The sequence below is a fragment of the Momordica charantia genome, assembly GCF_013281855.1.
Source record: "Momordica charantia cultivar OHB3-1 chromosome 5 unlocalized genomic scaffold, Mcharantia_2.0 BLBB01000005.1, whole genome shotgun sequence".
Classification (NCBI taxonomy): Eukaryota; Viridiplantae; Streptophyta; class Magnoliopsida; order Cucurbitales; family Cucurbitaceae; genus Momordica; species Momordica charantia.
Window position 1 is genome coordinate 5,341,461 of NW_028275163.1, and position 14,702 is coordinate 5,356,162.

General features: G+C 34.5%; 2 protein-coding genes across 3 annotated transcripts; both read right to left on the bottom strand.

Annotated features, from left to right (window-relative positions):
* Window positions 1-1,825: 1,825 nt before the first annotated feature.
* LOC111009251 (Rab5-interacting family protein) lies at window positions 1,826-8,635 on the bottom strand. Of its 2 annotated transcripts, none has more exons than XM_022282276.2 (5): window positions 8,475-8,635; window positions 8,122-8,274; window positions 7,599-7,794; window positions 2,902-2,921; window positions 1,826-2,149 (listed from the first exon to the last, which is right to left on the bottom strand). In XM_022282276.2, the coding sequence occupies exons 2-5, from the start codon at window positions 8,232-8,234 to the stop codon at window positions 2,119-2,121; spliced, it is 360 nt and encodes a 119-aa protein (XP_022137968.1). In that variant the 5' UTR covers window positions 8,235-8,274; window positions 8,475-8,635; the 3' UTR covers window positions 1,826-2,118. The 2 variants fall into 2 exon arrangements, with proteins under 2 accessions (XP_022137968.1, XP_022137969.1); XM_022282277.2 differs by having other exon boundaries at window positions 8,357-8,595.
* Window positions 8,636-9,530: 895 nt separating this feature from the next.
* On the bottom strand, window positions 9,531-12,758 carry A/N-INVC (Plant neutral invertase family protein). Its single transcript, XM_022282449.2, has 6 exons — window positions 11,746-12,758; window positions 11,314-11,479; window positions 10,995-11,206; window positions 10,349-10,842; window positions 10,186-10,234; window positions 9,531-10,080 (listed from the first exon to the last, which is right to left on the bottom strand). The coding sequence occupies exons 1-6, from the start codon at window positions 12,454-12,456 to the stop codon at window positions 9,745-9,747; spliced, it is 1,968 nt and encodes a 655-aa protein (XP_022138141.1). The 5' UTR covers window positions 12,457-12,758; the 3' UTR covers window positions 9,531-9,744.
* Between the last annotated feature and the right edge of the window lie 1,944 nt (window positions 12,759-14,702).

A 14,702-nucleotide genomic window follows, 5' to 3' on the forward strand; every position in this document is an offset into this window, starting at 1 on the left:
ACCCTTTGAATAAAAGTCTATAAATAAGTAGAATGCATGAGAACTAAAATTAAATAAAAAGGGTGATATGATTGTATAATTCAAGAAAGGGACATTTTTTGGGTTTGGTCATTTCACGCACCTTTCAATTTTCAATCACAATCATATCATATTTAAAGTTGGAACACACCGTACATGCTTTTTATTTATTTAGTTACTTATTTTTTGCAAATGTAATGCATGAATTTAGAGAAAGTTTAAGAATAATGTAATTTAAAAAATAAATTATAAAAATAATGTAGATTTAAAATAATAACAAAATAAATGTAGTATAAATAAAAAAATTACAAAATTAAGTCATACATTCAAACCGTTGACAAAAATAGGTTAGGTGTTAGTCAAAGTAGGGAATCAAACCCGTGAATGGAGGATTAATAATGATCATTCTGACCACTGCTAAACAATTCTTATCAATAAAACAATTGACAAAATAATATATATACCCGTAGCAAATGCATGCAATTTCCATCCCAACACGTGGCATCCTTAAAGCCATGTAACTTTGAAGTCGCGGCCAATGACCGTGACTTTCACAAAATTGCGACTTGCAAACAGCTATTTCGCCTAAAATATCAGCCATTAAATGCGATTTACCTGAAATTGCATTCAATGGCTACGATTTCACTACCCTACTTTTGAAAATATTTTCAAACCTACCTCATTTGTGTCATTTGTTTTCTAAAAAACATTATTTAAAAAAAAATCTCATGAATTCGTGAATAGACTTAACTTTTAATTTTGTATTTAATTAGTGTATAAACTTTTAATTCTATGTACAACAGACTCTTAACATTTTTATTATTTTTTAAAATTCACAAATTTATTATTCATAAAGTTAGATTTTGACTATTAGATTATAAAATTTCAATTCTATATCTAATAAGTTCGTAAATTTTAAAAATGTTTAAGGATCCATCAAAATATTCACAAATTCGTACTGAAAAAAAAATCACAAATTTATTAGAGACTATTCAAAGGTCTATTTGACAATTTCGAAAATTTAGAGGCTAAACTTGTACGTTTACCTTTACAAATTAATTTTTTTTGGCCTTACTAATTAATTTTTTAACTTTGATAGTTGTGTCTAATTCAATTCTTAATATTTTAAAACTTTGAATTATTTTTTAATTTGGTTTTATCAAGTCTCGATCCGTCACGTTGATTAGACTGATAAACTATATTTTGACATAATATGGCAACTCGTGGCAATAAAGATAAAACTTTTTACAGTTCAACTACAAAATATACCTAATATTCACCATTTAACAAAAATTTTAAATCAGTCCTTAAACATCTTTACTTATTCTATTTTAGTCCTTGAATTAACAAAAATTCTATTTTTCCATTAAACTTTCAAATATTTTGCTTTCATATCAACTTTTTTTGTCTTTAATTTTTTTGTTAATTATTTAAACAAAAATCTGGGTCCTATTCTGAAACCTAACGCTTCAACCACTCCATGTAGTTTTGAATACTTAACCACCGCTTGGAAATTTACTCCTGAGATTCATAAATAAATCAGATTTTCCATTTCAACCAAAAAAAAAAAAAAAGTCATGTCAAATATCTACACCAAATTTCTCAATCGTTCAGAAACTAAAAGAGAAAGATCAAAATAGTATAAACATGAAAATTCTGGAATCGAAAAGGATTTAAACCTACGCTTATAACAGAGCAGGTAAATCGACTCCTAGATAATCAATTTTACCAAGCAATCCCATACGAGTTCTCGTGAACATTTATAAGGCCTTTCCGGGGAAAAAACGCATTTAAAAGACCACGAATATAAGATAAGTGCAACTCTAGCTGAACAAATAATCTCACAAACTGGTAAAAGGAATAAATAAAAACTATGCCTATCTTTACTGATACAGCACAGAGAATCCTGCTCTGATCTTGAACACTTTCTAAACATGGTAATGAGAAATAAACTTGCCACAATATCATTAGGAGTTGGAAATGGATCAAAATATATAACTCAATCTAATTATCGTTTCGTTGTTAATTCCCCATCTTGAGCTCAGTTGTACCGAAACCTGCAGCTACTCAAGGATTCGAATTCCAGCCAGCATTCCAGACTCAGAATATGTGAACAATATCGTAGGCAAATCTTTTCTTATGTCAAGAAAAATGCAACCAACAAACAAATTTTAGAAGCAAGCATTTGGAGGAAAGTAAACAAATCCTATTTTGGTCATGTAATTTCGACTTTAGTTCATTTTAATCCCTATATTTTTAAAATATCTATTTTGGTCCTTTTACTTTCGACTTTCATTCATTTTAGTCCTTGTATTTTCAAAACATCTATTGTAGTTCCTAAACTTTTAAAAAGTGACCATTTTGGTCCCTATTTACAAAACTTTAAAACAAATTTTATGCACAAATAAAATTCTTTAATACAAATTTATGGCTACATTCCAAAAAATTTAGTGAGTGAAGTGACATGCTAAAGTTTAGATTGAAATAAATGAGATAAAATAAAAATGAAGGGACCAAAATGGTCAGTTTTTTAAAAGAACATGCACCAAACGAACATTTTGTAAATACAGGGACTAAAATGAACAAAAGTTGAAAGTATAGGGACCAAATGAACGTTTTGAAAGTTTATAAGCCCACCAAAGGCGAGAGCCTAGGGACCAAATGAACGCTTTGAAAGTTTATAGGCCCACCAAAGACGAGAGCCTAGGGACCAAAAGAGTATTTAAACCCATTTTTTAATATGTAGTAAAATATAATGAAAACTTTGAAAGCATTTTTAATTAGTCAAAAACATTTTATCATATTAAAAAAGTGTCCCAAACACACTATTGGTATACTTATCACACATTATGTACAAACCATTAAAAGTTATGGAAAGGATACGTCCAGAAGAGCACGAACGACTGCAAAAATGAAACAGATGGTCAGTGTCATGAGGTTATTGCATATGACATAAGGAGTCATCATTACACAATAACATAGTGAAAAAACTCTCTCTTTATTTAAGCATCTTTAGTATGCTGAAACAATGATTTTATGTTGAACAGAATATTATGCTCTCTAACAGAATCATCTGATGCAGAAATTTCACATATATGGTTTTGATACAATAGATGAAGAGTAGAAATCCCCAGGTAAAACGGGGTGAAAAAAGAATCCTATGATTATATACTCTCAGATGTAGCATCAGGTTGGTCATCTTGGCTCAAAGACTCTAGACTCTAATGGACATATGTCGTACAATTAGTAAACACTTTAAGTTACTGTTAAGGGAATTTTAAAGAAATACAATCAGGTTGGGACTGCATTTTTCAGACTTTTGGAGTTCGTTGGGCTCGCCCTGGAGGTTGTTTGGATAGGTTGGAGGCTGCTCTTCTTCATCCCCGTTTAGGGATAAGGGCTGTTTTGTGGGGTCGGGCCATTTATCTGTTTGGTGTTTGTGGGGCGGTAGATTTAGAGGAATAATAGGACTTTCAGAGGGATGAGAGTTCCTGAGAGGTGGTTTGGGATCTTGTAAGATATCACGTCTCTTTGGGCTTCCATATCCAAAGTTTTTTGTAATTACTCGTTAGATCTTGCTTGATTGGAGCCCGTTATTTTAGTTTGACTCTCTTTATTGAGCTCCTTTTTGTATGTCCTCTCTAAGCTCATATTTTCATCCAAAAATTGCCCACTTTTTAACTGTATCTCAAGCTAGCTTTAAGATGTTTCAAGGGCCCTTGTGTGAACATAGATCAAGATGTTTCAAAGGACCAAACCCCCAAAATATACACCATAACACACCTAAAAAATAAAATCTAGTTATACTAATCTTTTTACATTCATGCCAGCAATCAAATTCTCAGACAAATTAATTTCAAAATTAAATTATTCAAAAAGGTAGACTAAATTGAGGGAGTTTTAAAGAAATTTTCCTTCTTATCTGAAATAAAGAAGATGGTAACCTTAAAAAGGCTGAAGAAGATAAATCTTAAAGCCATCTTTACAATTTAAAGAAAATCTCTTGCACATCATCCTTATATCAACACCTGCTATGCATATCCCCAGTTATTTATATCTTGAAACGACAAACCTTTCCACATATATTCAAAAAGAACCAAGGGTTACAAAAAAAGGGAAGATCGAGGGAACCTCCCAATTAGCCAAGGGAGCTACGAACTCTCACCAGTTACCTTGGATATCAAAAGAAGAATTTTACAGTTCTTACAGAGACTGAGAGTACACCAGCTAGAGGTTCAAAAGATCATCGTGTCTAAAGCTGGTTTAGAAGTAAAAAATATATCCTCAAAAGTCATTTTGTTCCCTTGAACCAAATGGCCAACAAAAACTACCCAGTCATAATCCTCCACATGGTCCTTTATCTTGTAAGAAAAATCCCAACCAAAGATGCTCTACACAGATAATCCCCCAGCGCAGGAGGGGACCACAATGAATATTCATTGCTTGAAGAATGTTGTCCAGAAGGGCCGTTGCAAAGGTATAAGTAAAAAAAATGTGATCCACTTATTCCTCTTTTTGACAAATAATATACCAAGAAGGTGAGAGATACAAGTTTAGATTTTTATTTTCTACTCTATCCAAGTATTGATCTTATGAGAACGAAAAGTTCAAAAAGACTTGCTCCAAATCGGCTTGGCAATTCCTTTTTGATAGAAATATTAATAATAAGCTTGAAACAAAAGGAAATAGTAAAGGACCTTGAAGTGTCACAACTCCAAACCTAACATCATCCCTGTTATTAGAGCTTTCAGCTATCATGAATGCCATCCTATATGCTTTCTACACTCTTCATTTTGGGTTTTGAGAGATTAAAGAATCTTGGAAAATGATCTTTGAAAATTTTGTCTCCGATAAGAACATCCTCCCAAAATTTTCTTCTCCTACCATTTCCGGGTTTGAAAGAACAAAAATCTCTTACACCAAGTATTTATAAGATGCTATTGATTTTCATAAGCTTCTTCTAGTTTTACCAACCAAAGGAATCCACATCAAATTTAACTTCTAAAAACATCTTGCAAATTGCTCCCACTTATGTTAGGAGATCTCTAAATGCACTTAGCAACAAGCCTTTTTTTTTCTTCTCACCCAATGTACCAATGCCTAATCCTCCAAAATCTTTGGGCAAGCAAAAGTTACTCCAAATTACAAAATAACTACTTGTTGCAACTTGAACCACCCCAAAGAAAATCACTGAAACCTCCCAATCTCCCAGCAATATTCTTGGGGATTTTAGAAAGAGAGAAGATTAGAGAGGAATACTAGTTAGCATCGGTTGTACATAATTGACTATTAAGCATCCCTCCTTTGGAAAGGCAAAAACTCCACTTATTTAGTTTACCTTAAAATCTGTCCACCAAAGGAATCGAAAAATCAAGAGAATGAGGATTACTCCGAGAGGAAGACCAAAATAAATCATAGGTCATTGAGATGGAGCACAATAAAATTTGCTAGCTACCTCATTAGCCATGTTCAAGGAATATTCACACCCACACTACTTTTTTCATAGACTCATAGTTGACCTTAAGGCATGACATAACCTCACAAGGTTTGGCAACGTTGAAGAGGTTATCCATTTTGCTTTTTTCTTCCAAACTGAAGAATAAAATAGTATCAGCTGCAAGTTCCAAATAAGTCAAGTGAAAATTTTGTTGTCCCACCCAAACCAGAAGTCTTCAATTAGATTACGATCCATAGCCATGTAAAGAAGTAAACTAAAAACATCTGTCACCGTCAGAAATAACAGAGAATAAGGGTCTCTAGTAGTCCGTATCTTCCCTTTAGGTCTCCCATATAAGAAGGAAGAAATTCACCTTTTGAAGGCACCCCTTGACCCAAAGTCTCCCCTTACCTCCTAAACCCTTGTCTCTAAGACCTGCTGAAGCCTTTGCCTTATCTCTACATTCACATGCAAAAATGCAAGAAAAGGTCAAAGGATGTAAATCACCCACTAATCTAACTTCTCCACTTAGTACCAAAACCTATGGCTTTAAAGCAATGTCTAAAAATTCCCAGTTCACAGGATCACAAACTTTATTCAAACAAGGCCTACATTTTTCATGCACGTATTCTAATTATTCATCAGCAACAATGAAAAAAGTCCAAATTCTCTATCTTTTAAAAATTCAGCATGATTTTTCTAGGTAGGAATGCTATTGAGCTTTGAAATGGTAGAATTCGTCACCACTCATAACTAGCATAGCAATACTGATCTTTTATAATGACTAGGATGGTGTCGAGACTACTGACAGGTTATAAGTAGCATCAGCTCAGAGCAAACACTAACCACCCCTTATCATGTAATTCCCTGGAAACCTTCATCAAATCACTGTTTATTAATCCACAATCTTTGAGCAAAGCCAAGAAAAGGGGACTAATTCCCATTAAGACAGATACTCCGTTTCTAATTTCATCTAACTCAGTCTTTCATGCCATTCAAGTTTCACTCTAGGAATTGGAAACCAATCAAACCCCAAGGCTTTAAACATCTCTATCCTGTTGCAAGTGTACAGTGACTAAAGAAAGGAAATAATCTCCTTATTATTCCCAATTCCCATAGTTAAGCACCTCCCGAAATCAACTTGTTCATCCTTTTTAAGTTTCCTTCCCTTATCATATGATCAAACGAACTCAAATTGTTATCCCATTTTTTGATTCGAGATTTAAATTCTGAAACCAAGAATTTCAAAATAACCTTAAAACCCTCATTGATTTGAATTTTCCTTTAATTTCCTCAATAGGAAATGAGAAAATTTGAACATAAATCAAGAATGTACGAAAGCCTAGCCAAGAGGATGTGAAATCACCCTTAAAGGGATCCCAAGGAGGTAATGAAGTACATTCACCTTCTCTTCAACCCAATTCTTTTATTTTGTTTGGTGTATCTGTAAAATAATTGGTTATCTACAGATTTAGACAACTTCCATCATAAAGTGAACCTAATCACTTTAGTATTAGTCATTTCCAAAAGACTAGGATAGACATTTTGAAAACACAAATCAACCAAACTTATAACAGGAAATATTTTTTTGACTTGCAGGGATAAGGCATGAATATTTCCTTCAGTGAAAAAGTACATTCTAGGTCTAACATCTTCTGGTTATATAGTTACATAGCTAAAATTTAACATAACCTAATATACAAATCTGAAATCTTAACACCAAGATAAAACTATCAGATATGAGATCAATTACACGTGATTTTAGTCGAATGAAGCTGAAATGCTATATATTGTCTCTTGTGGGACCCGCACAATAATATTGACCCGTCTTCCAATTGATTCAAAACTAATATATCCCAGAAGGGAGTAGGAGCAGGAGAGTGAAGTGGATGAAATTAAAACACCAGTAGTAACTAATTTTTGCATGTTCACAATCTAGAACAAATGTATGCCACTAACATGGAACAGTCTGCAACTTAGAAACCCTAGAAGCATAATATCTGAAAATTCATATTATTTATTAGTAACATAAAATTCCACAGAAGTTAATTTCAAGTAATAAAATTATTCAGTCTTTTGTTTCCTTTTCTTTTCATTTCTTTGAATTATTTCAGTCTCAAAAATAAGAACAGATGATGCATACCATAAGCCCACTCAGAAAGCCATCAAGTAGAATCTGGTTCCAGCTTTCAAAATATGAATGAAAAGAAAATCCAGCCTTAGCTGCAAGTCCAAGTGAAGTAATTGCCATGACTAGGAAATATAATATAAATCCAGTCAGGCCTGTGAATCCCAAAATTCCAGCAATTACTCCACCAATTATAGACAAAAACGTCCGGCTGCAAAAGATGATACGAACTTAACGATCTAGATACACAAAGATCAAAATAATCATAATAATTATTAATAATCATCTTGGTCCATTTAGTAGCAACTCAATTTGAATGCAGGCACTCCTGATAAAGTTGAATCGCGTCAGTCCTTTAGAAGCTAAAATCTACAGATACATTAGCTGCTAATTAAGGACCTAACGAATCCTTTTGAAAGATTTGGAAAAAGAAAAACCCCATCACTAAAAAAAAAAACGCCAAGCAGCTGTGTTCGACTTGGAGGAAAAACCCATTCAAATTAGTGAGCATGTAGAGTTTGTAGAAGTATGGAAAAACCTGTAATATATAATCTTCAAGTTGTTTTGCAAATTTTCAGCATTGAAGATCGGTACATCGTCGGCCGCCTCAGTCGATTTCTTCTCAGAAGCAGCGGAGGAATAACCAGCCATAGCTTCTGCCGATGTTGATCTGAATTTCAATACCAGGAAACTGAAAGGTACAATAAATTTACACATAAATCTTCACTGGCAATTGAAAAACAACACGATGAGCATTAAGACCAAAAGCCTACCTGATCTTCTGCAACTAATAAACCCAAATTGAGGAAACAGAGAAGAAAAACGAATTTGAACTCCAAAAACGGATTGTTTGTAAACGCTGCATTTGAGAAGATAATTACAGAGAATTACCAGTTATTTGTGATCGATCCGAGGCGAGTAGGGCAAAGCTTTGTTCTATAAACAGCCTCGTCGAAGCGGCAGCGGAGGATCTTGTAGTGAAGTCAAGTCCCTCCCCGTTAGCCTGCAAATAATTTCTTCGTTAGATTATGAATTTAGTTTCTGAAATTTATTTATTTATTTATTTATTTTCTTTTGATGCGATTGTTGTTTAAATATTTTGTTTTTAAATTTTTAACAGATTGATTAAATGAAAATGAAAATATATATTTATTATAATCTTTTAACAAATTAAAAATAATTATTATATCATTATGCAAAGTCATTACATATAGTTGGTTAAAGAACTTGTTCGCAATTCTTATTCTCACATGTTGTATCAAAAAAACTCATTGCATAATATTTATATATTATTATTACCTTTGAAAAAATGAATCATTTATAACTTCGTTTGTAAATTATTTAAATTACTTATCCAAAACATTTTTTTATATGTCACCGTATTAATTAAGATGTATCTTTTTTTAGTACAATGTATAGGATGAAGATTCAAACTCATGTTAAAACTGTCAATCAACATAGGTGCCTTAATCTATTGTATTATGTTAAAACTGTCAGTCAAAATGTATAGAGCGAATCTCCTAAATTGATATTTAAGTAAAATTAAATTATAAATGTCATACCAAAATTTTATAATTAGGTTTAATAAGTTTTTAAATTTTATCTTTTAATCTTTAAAGATATCTAATAATTATTTTTTTCCGCCTAACGAGTCTTTTTACTTATTTGACATTTTAAAATATTCACAAACTTCTTTGATAAAAAATGAATTTCACATCTAATCAAACACTAAACTTCTAATTTCGTACCTTTTTTAAAACTAAAAAAAACATTAGATAACACAAAATTAAAAATGTCCACGTTATGATTGAACTTTTTTTTTTTTTTAAACTTCCGGAGAAACATCTTTGTTTATCTCAACATCTTTAAATTTACCAGCCATATCTCATTTGCAATAAGATCAAACTTTAACCAAATAAATAAAATAGAACGTTACAAAACAGTCTGTAAAGTAAAAGTATTACATATAAATGAAGTAATTCAATTCAAGTATCATACATTTAATTCCCAATTCTGAATGAATATTTTTTAGAGGCTCCTCAAAAACCTTGAGCCTACCAAATTGCATGCTTTTCTATACACACACATAGAATCAGAGGAGGAAAAAAAAGAAGTTCCTCCAAAAAAAATCAATATGTTAGAGCAAGAAATGCTTGTTAAATCAATGGTCGTGATCGTCTGGTCTTGCAGGGTGGCGCTGGCGAGAGCACCTGTTCCCGTTGGCTTTGCCGAGCGCACAGACGCAGCTCTGAAGGAGCTCGTAATCCTCCTCCCAATACAACAGAGACGCCTTTTCTGGGTTCTCGAGAAGCAACTTTGATGTCAAGAAACCAGCGATCGTCCAGGTTTGGAAGAGCCGTGATTGCTTCCCTATTAATCTCGCACTGCGCATATCATAGTACTCGGGCCAACGATCGGCCGAAAGCTTCTTCTCAGCCACTGCAATGGCATTCCTTGCTAGCTCTGGCCTCCCCATCTTCATACAGGCCAGTGTGAACTGTAAAATTGCCCACAAACATTTACAGTGAGATTAATAAATGGTTGAAAATCAACTGTTTTGAGGTGAGGGGTAAAAATGAAGTTTGAATAATAAGTGCCTCACCTGCCATAACAGTGTTGGCCAAGATCCCCCATTATGATATGACCAAGGACTGCCAAAAGGGAAAAAACGAAGGAAAAGATCAGCGTTTGGTTACAAAAATTTCCTATTTACTTGCTTCAAATCAAACGAATTTTCACTGCCTCAAAACTCGAAAGAGCCTCACGTGTTCTTAGGGTCACTGCCGGTTACGATGCGCCATTCCTCGTACTCCATAGCCGGGAAGCATATCTTAAGAGGCATGTTAGCCACAAGGTCATCCCATTTGGCTTCAATCAAGTTCAGAATGCCCTTGTTCTGTTTCGGGGTCCCGAGAGATGACACGATGGACCAAAGATTTCCGAGCGTGAAAAACCTGAAGTCCATGTGGGCAGGCTGTAGATTGCCAATAAGGTAGCCACCTTCCTCAGGAATCCAATCCACCAGCCAACTAGGAATTTGTTCAGGATATATATTGAACTTATTGACAGCTTCAGAAGAATACTCCTCCGTTTTGTAACGATAAATTTCGTTGATTTTGTTCATATCGATCCAGTAGTATTCCCGGATATGGAAGGAGAGTGAACTTAGTCTACTGTTCAGGGCAGCCACCAAATTCTTGGTTGCGTCGTTGACAATCAACATCTCTCTGGAGCAGCGTAGGGCTGAGTAGAATAATGCCTGCAAAACGAAGTCAACCACGTCAAGCGATTGCCCGTACATGAACTCGAACTAAACTAAGAGGATAACAGTTTACTATAGCTATTAAGAATTGCTGCTCAATATTTGAAAAAACCACAATGATAATTGATTATTGGTCTACTTATTCTTACTTGAATTTCCAGTGGGTGTCCATGAATGCCCATTCGTCTATCGATCATGCAGGAACCGTCACTAACTAACAGAGTAGGAAACATGTCAAACCCATTTGTCAAGCACAGATTAAGGATCAGTCTTATGCCTGTCTGTACATCGACCCGTTCCTGCAATGTGTAGTCTCCTGTGATCTTTCCATAAGCTCTTAACAAAATAATCCACCACAGCCCTGTGTGAGTAAAAACACACAGTAACAGGTTAAGATTTCATGTTCTATGTGGAAGAAAAAATTGAAGTGAATCCATTTCAGAACTGAAAACACAGAAGTTTCTTTACCAGAATCAACCGGTGCAACACGACCAATGGCAGATTCACCAAAATCGGGATCAAGAACTTCCTCGAAAGCTCCATCACTTCCATCAAGAGGTTGGCTTCTAACTTTGAAACTTGCTGGCATCAGCCCTTGCCCGGGGCTGTAACAGTCAACAGTCTTCTCCCAACTCTAACCAACATCAAAGACGGTTGATTTCAGTACAAAGGACAAGTGAGCTGTAGTATTCATGAATATAAAGAGAATGACTTCATTATGACCTTAAAAATGGTATTTCTAAATTTGATACGTCAAGATACAGTGGGTAATGATCCTATCATTCTACAATCAGCTAAATTCACTAATATCTTACATCAAATTTTGTAATAGATCAGATACACATATAAAAGATGTCCCCTCTTTTAGATGAACGGAAAGCTTAATGTTTAGGCATATACCTGTAATTGCAAGGTGTGCAGGAGAAAATTCTTGACAATTTCGTCTTCTCCATTCAACAAGAAGGCCAAGGCCGACGGGACAAAATCACGAACAAAGACCTGGTCGTAATTCAGTGGCTGAGTATCAGCAGGATCATTAGCAGCAACAGTTCCAACAGGATGTCCACAATAGTTCACAACAGAGTCTCGAAGCAAGCTCCATGCCTCCTTTTCAATCTCAGACGCCTCTCTCTCAACCCTAGCATAATTAAAATCCTTTAAACTACCCAACCCCTCAGCCTCCGATGCCGATTTTTCTTCTTTCTCTAAACCACGATTCGTCTCAATACTCTCAATCACCAGTGGCTTCACTGTAAACCCTCCTTGAATATATATTGTCTCAAAGCTCTTCTGATTGACATGAGCTTCAGCCGACGTAGACTGATTTCTAAAATCCGACGCCACATTTGCAATCAAATGCCTATTTTTACCACCACTACCTCTACTCAACCGATAACCATTGGAAAAACCAAAACCTCTCCTACTCGAATTATCATTAACCTGTACAGACCCTATAATTCTAGAACAATTCGGCCGTAACTTCGAAATTTTATCAATTCTCCTATACTTCGGCCTGGGCGGCGAAGCTCCAAACATCGAAGAGGATTTGAAGCTAATAAGAATCCTACAAGGTTTCATGGTAGAAATTCCCAAACAGCTACAAGTATGCATGTTTCAGGCTTCTAAAAAACTTATAAACAAAAAACTTCCGTAGATTTAACTAATAATAAGCAGCTAAAAATGGAGGGAAATCTAGGGTTTAGAGTGCTATATGCGACTCTGTTAGTTCTTAAAAATCGGAAGAACAGAGTATCAAACCTATTTTTACACGAATTTACAGGTTATAGATTACAGTCCCAGCTAAATTGAAAATGAAAAAGAGCTCTTACTTACAAATCGATGAACGATCGAACCGGAATTTTCTGAATGAAAGATAGCGTGTTTGAATTTGAAAGATTCAGGAGACGTGGAAGAAGGTGAACAGAAGGCCGTTTTATAGATGCTGTGAGGGGGACGAAGGTGGATGAAATTACGACAATGCCCCTTCCTGTTCAACGCGGTCTGTTGTAGTGGTAAAGTTGAATGACCGAATTGTCCTTCGCCTGCTGAGGGAGGAAGGTGGAGTGAAATTACGGGAGTGGCCCTGTCTGTTCAACGTGGCTTGTGTGGCTGTAATGTTGAATTTCCCAAATTGTTTTTCTTTTTCTTGTCTGTTTTGGTCACAAAAATATCTGCGGAAAAGAAATTGAAAGCTGCGGAAACCAACTGAATTTCCCAACCGCGACGGCTGATGGAGGATTTTTATTTATTTTTTATTTTTAAAATTATATTTTATGCCCTTCAGCTTTATGTAATTTTGTTTGTTTTACTTTTCTAATTTTCAAAATGTCATATAACTTTTAAATACTTTGTTATCTCTAATCTTTGGATAAAAATAATTTTAGTATTTATTATCAATATTATCACTAATCATTCTACTTGGCAACTCGATGTCTAACATATTCACATATGTTTTTTATTAAAATATTACATTACAAAAATAAAAGTAAAAATTCGAACTATGATTTTTATATCTGAATCATTAACATATTTTTTATTTGGGATAAAAATATCCTGGACATGTGGAGGACGCTCAATGGTGCTTAGAAATAAAAGAAGTATTCCAGGTCCACCTTGAACCTGCCGAGGAGACAAGATTTGTCCGTAAACAAGGCTAAGTGTAAAAAGTCGTGGTTCGACCTGGACGGGTTCGATCTGCTCAAACCTGACAGGTTCGACATGAAAAAAAGACAAAGGTAACTGCCGGTCGTGAGTACTGTCGAACACACCACCTATAAATAGAGGGCATCATTTTACACTCAGGTATCGAATCTCACCTCGAACTTAATATTGAGTCCAACCTATACTGACTTGATCGTCGGAGAATTTGCCTTCTTGTGCAGGTTCACTCCACGGCTCAGGACGTACCAGAGACCGAGTTCGAGCTAGGTTGGTGAATAACATTGTGCAAATCCTTGCATTAACATTTCTTATGCTTCAAATACTTCTATATTTTGACATTTATTAAATAGAAAAGTGAAAAAGTGTATATATATCACTACAAATTTAATTAACTTTTTATTTCTAAACTATATGTCAATTCTATCAAAATATATATATATATATATTATAAAAATATATTTACAAACAAGATATTTTATGAAAAATGAAAGGACGATTGTAGAGACATTTGCAATGTTACGACCGCCTTTTTTTTTCTTTTTTGAATACAACACGTAAGATGAGGTTGAACTCACAATTTTTTGATTTGAGATATAAGTCAAAGTTATGTTATATTTGACGGCCGTCTTAATTTTAAATAGATAATACAAAAGCTATTTTCCATCACAGAACAAATAATCGTACTAGTTTTTTTTCTTTTCATTTTTTTTTCAAACAAAAATTATGGTGAAATTTGGTAGGAGCACGGAGAAGGGTTGCTTGGGTACGTAAACAATGGCGTACCGAAGTAGAGGGCACAATCGTCTTATCACATTCCATTTGGAACCGGATAAGATTCGTCGGTCGCGTGTCAGTGACGTGGAAATTAAGAAAGCAAAAAATGTGGCGAAAATCTAGAAGACAGAGTGGGCCCCACCTACTGATTTATTTATTTATTTATTCTTCCTCAAAGTTCTGTAATAAACATACGGTTCACCACAGCATTGGCCTGCGTATGCATGGTACGTGGCAGGTACTGATTAGTCTGTCATTTAAACAGATTTGTGTAGACCAATCAGAAGTTCTGAGATATTTTTCCATTTCCTACAATTAGGGATACTTTTCTAGTGCCTTGTCAGGGAGTTCTTACACATCACGCGCTCATGTATTTGGCGCGTTGCGTGTAGAGCTTTTTTCTTTTCTTTTCGTTTTTCCTT